We start from the raw sequence: 4,086 nt of genomic DNA, 5'->3' as shown, positions 1-4,086 counted from the left end.
TCCCATGCAAAACATGCGACGAAGAGAGAGACCACAGGAGATGTCAACAAAAACTCTCCTGCAAGTGCTGCTGTCAACCTGAAGAATAACGAGCTGAATTGTACCACTGACTACCAATATCGCCCGATTATAGGTTCCTTTCATGAGCATTTAATTAAAATCTAACAATGGCAGAAGGAAACACTCTTTCCGGTGTAAATGTTGTGCTTGTTATGGCCTACGGAAGCCTGGTAAGTACCAGACTGCATAGTATTTGTATAATAATAGTTGTATTTTTAAACATGTAAACGGAATACTTAAGAACAACAGTAAAGCTGGAGCAATATATATCAGAATTTTCTTCGTACAATATGCATTGACAGCCCAGATGTGTGAATAATACTTTATAATGGGGATTACAATGGAAATGTCCTCTTTGTTTCTCAAAATTTATTGAGTTGCCCATCAAGAAAGCGTCGTATTTGATGCCTAAAAATACCGCATATTAACTTTTGAGCCTATATTGCCCTTGTCAGAATTGTATTTGAGTGTGTATGTTGATTCAACCCTTCTGTAATTCTGCAGGTGTTTGTTCTGCTGTTCATCTTTGTGAAAAGGCAGATTATGCGCTTCGCTATGAAGTCTCGCAGAGGACCGCACGTCCCGTTGGGTCATAACGCACCGAAGGTATGAACAGCTCCTCCTGAAACCCCCCAAAAATCCGTATGTCTCTGTAGATGATATTTGATTTATTGTAGTACCAGCACCTAAATATTTTTGGCCACTGCTGTAAAACAAAATGCCCCCAACAGGACAATAAATGGTAAAAGTATAGCCTATGTTCTACTCAGGGTCCTACGCAAGGTTTTATAAATACCGAGGTCCCAAGAGGTAGAACTTCGACTGAACTTTGTGAAATAAATGTCTTCATTGTACCGCATGCAGTAGCGGCTCCTGGCATAAATTTAGGTAGGGCAGATTCTGGGTCTTAGAGCAGTTTATGATATGTAAGCTTTATATCCTAATCGCTATACAGAACACATCAGACACACTTTTAGCAGAATTCGAATGTCCTTGTTATTCAGCCTGACTGAGGGTAATGATGACCTCTAATAATGATTGACAGACTTTAGTATACATGACAAAAGCATAGAATGCCATCTTAGAATTTCCTTTATGTAGTATTTGTTGTGTCTGAGTGTTGTTTAGAATATTACAGGTTAGGAATTCCAGTGAGGAAAAAAGTAATGTCTAATCTCAGAACAAACATAAATCACACAACAGAAGGAACTACTGTATATAAAAGCTATTCACATGAGCACGTTTAAACTAAAGGGTTTATATTCTCATTAATTTAAAACGCTACTCCACATAGGAAGAGCAGACATGCCAACTAGTAACTGACCTGATGCAGACACATTTCTCACCACAGATTTACATTGGAAATTTGCAGGGCTCTGTAGAGCTAGGTAGGGCTCCGAGACCGGCTGCCCCGCTTTATCATAAATACATGCCTGCCGAATCCATGCGCTAATATATCTTAATATATCATTTTAATATATCTTTATGACTTAAAATAGTCTAGAAAATCCGAAAAATATTTCTGTCTATGTTTGGATGAATATTTTGTATTCCTATGCCCATACAGAGGAGCCGCGCCTGACCACATGTACTGTATCATCATGCATCTGATTTGTATTGAATTAAAAATACTTTTTACAAAAAGCTACACTTTCGTAAAACTATATGACTTTGATTTTAAAGTCTTGTCTTTTGTTTGTTTATATGTTGTTCTTCTGTTTATACCTCTATGATGCTTTTTGTTTTATACTTAGTTTGTAATGCACTGAAGCAAAGTTGCATTTTTTACAGGACCTAAAAGAAGAGATTGACTCCCGTTTGTCTAAAGTGAATGACATTCGCTATGAGCCACATCTGCTCTCTAAAGATGACGATCGACTGAAGCATCAAGGCCAGAATGGTGAGAGAAACAAAGAAGCCCCTAGCAGTTCTCTTCATAACCCTGCTGGAGATGTGAAAACTTATGCTCGTGTTTATGTTTGTGCAGGTTGTTATAATTATCTCTTCAGAATGCAAGCGTTAGATGCCATTAGAGACTCTGGTAAGACCCTCTTTTGCCTGTGTGCAGGTCAAGATCACGGCTTACTGGAAAGATGTTTTAAATGAATTCACATCAATTTCACATGAATAATTACCATGTTCAGTTTAATTTAGTTTGTTTTTATGATGATTTATGATATGCCATCATGGCATAATTAATTTGTGGCCATTTTTATTTAATACATTTTATTTTCGTGGTCACGTTACTTTTTATTTATATCTGTTAAATAAAACATCTGTTAACAAAAATTAGTTTGTTTTAGTTTTACGTCAGATTTATAATACTGCCTTAAATTTCAAAACCAAAATTTTGTAACACTTTATATATTACCGCTATAAAGTTTGGGGTCAGTCATTTTTTTCTTCATATTTTGTAAAGAAATCTTTGTGTTCATCAAGGCTGCATTTATTTGATCAAAACACTGTGAAAACAGTAATATTGTGAAATATTATTACAATTGAAATTTTAAAGTGAAAAGAATACTATATTATAAAACGTAATATAATCCTGTGGTGGAAAAGCTGCATTTTTTAGCATCATTACTCCAGTCTTCAGTGTCACATGATCCTTCAGAAATCATTTTAATATGCTGATTTGATGCTCAAGAAACATTTATTAACTTATTATGTTGAAAACAGTTGTGCTGCTCTCTCTCTCTCTCTCTAATAAGCTTGTGAAATAGAAAACTGAATGCATGCAGGTCTAGTCTTATCTGATCTGGTTCTGTCCCACCCATAGATCTCCCATTTCACGAGTTGTGTCGCAGTGCCAGTGCTCTGACTGGTCGCCGCTACAGGAAATGGCTGCTGGACCTGCGAAACTCTCATTCTCTGTTCAAGTCGAGTCACAGCACGCTCCTAGATCGCTTAGTGGAGGGCTACGACAGCGCTCGTCACGGGACAGGGGTCAGTCCCAGTGTCATGTGTGTGTTAATTGGTAATTTACAGCAGGGGGCGCTGCAGGACAATATTTAAGAGGCTTGTGTTCTCTTTCCCATAGATGTTTGGCGAGGCAGAGTTTGTGAAGTATAAGGAAGATCTGGCTGAACTGGCTGATGTGTAAGTTATATTGTCTAATTTTTGCTGTTCATCGCTCATATATATCACTTTTCTCACTCTATTGCCTTTTTGTTCCCCACAGTGTCAAGACCCACTCCAGCAGCACCAGTCTAAACCAGCAGCACCAGTCAGCAGCTAAAGATCTGACCAGCTCTCCCGGCCCCTCGTCTGCCTCAACCATTCAGGTCACGTACCTGCCGTCATCCGGACAGCGCAGCAAGAGGCCCAAACACTTCCTGGAGCTCAAAAACTTTAAAGACAACTATAATACTCTAGAGAGCACACTTTAGAGAATGAAACCCTTTTGAGGAACTGTGTAAATTTAACTCTGAAACTGTGAAACGGAAGTGTCGCTCACTGGAAAACCTACACTGGAAAATCCTTCTTGTAGAAAAGACCACAGTGGGAGTTGCAGTAAAATGGCCTCAAATCACATTGAGAATGTGAGAATGATTTAAGATATAACAAAATCTGTGGGATAAATGTCATTGTGAATGCTTTAAGAGCAATCCAAGAATGTTACGTTCCTAATTTTAGTGTTGTCCTGCCAGAACTCTTACTATTTTCTTATGTTAAAAGTCATAGTCACTGTTCACCATTTTCTTTCTTTGTGAGAATAGCCTTTAAATATGAAGAGCATCAATATGAAGTCCCTTTAGCTGAGTTGAGAACATTTTAACTGGAATAACTGTTCTGGCACTTACACGTGGATTAAAAACAGCTGTACGGACATTCATTCTTACACCTGTTTTATAGTAAAACAACCATACCTTGAGGTTTCCAAATAAGATCCTGTGTCAGAGAAGAGATGGCCAGACATCATTCTAACAGAAACTGGGTGAGAAAAATATTAATTTCTGTGCTACTGATCAGAATATTGTCCTTATTTTTTTAAGTGCAATTTTATTTTTTTAATTAGTTCATGTA

The 4,086-nt window shown here is 37.6% G+C and overlaps 1 protein-coding gene across 1 annotated transcript; it reads left to right on the top strand.

Moving 5' to 3' along the window:
* On the top strand, nucleotides 1–3,817 carry cunh1orf43 (chromosome unknown C1orf43 homolog). The gene is made up of 7 exons (XM_056267785.1): nucleotides 1–230; nucleotides 565–666; nucleotides 1,852–1,960; nucleotides 2,048–2,101; nucleotides 2,840–3,006; nucleotides 3,101–3,159; nucleotides 3,242–3,817. Exons 1-7 carry the CDS (start codon nucleotides 168–170, stop codon nucleotides 3,447–3,449), a joined length of 762 nt encoding a protein of 253 aa, XP_056123760.1. The 5' UTR covers nucleotides 1–167; the 3' UTR covers nucleotides 3,450–3,817.
* Nucleotides 3,818–4,086: the final 269 nt, after the last annotated feature.

This window comes from Rhinichthys klamathensis, unplaced genomic scaffold (genome assembly GCF_029890125.1).
Source record: "Rhinichthys klamathensis goyatoka isolate OS25496 unplaced genomic scaffold, OSU_Roscu_1.1 h1tg000262l_1, whole genome shotgun sequence".
NCBI classification, from domain to species: Eukaryota; Metazoa; Chordata; class Actinopteri; order Cypriniformes; family Leuciscidae; genus Rhinichthys; species Rhinichthys klamathensis.
The sequence above is the reverse complement of the archived record's forward strand: the minus strand, read 5'-3'. Positions and strand labels throughout refer to the sequence as shown.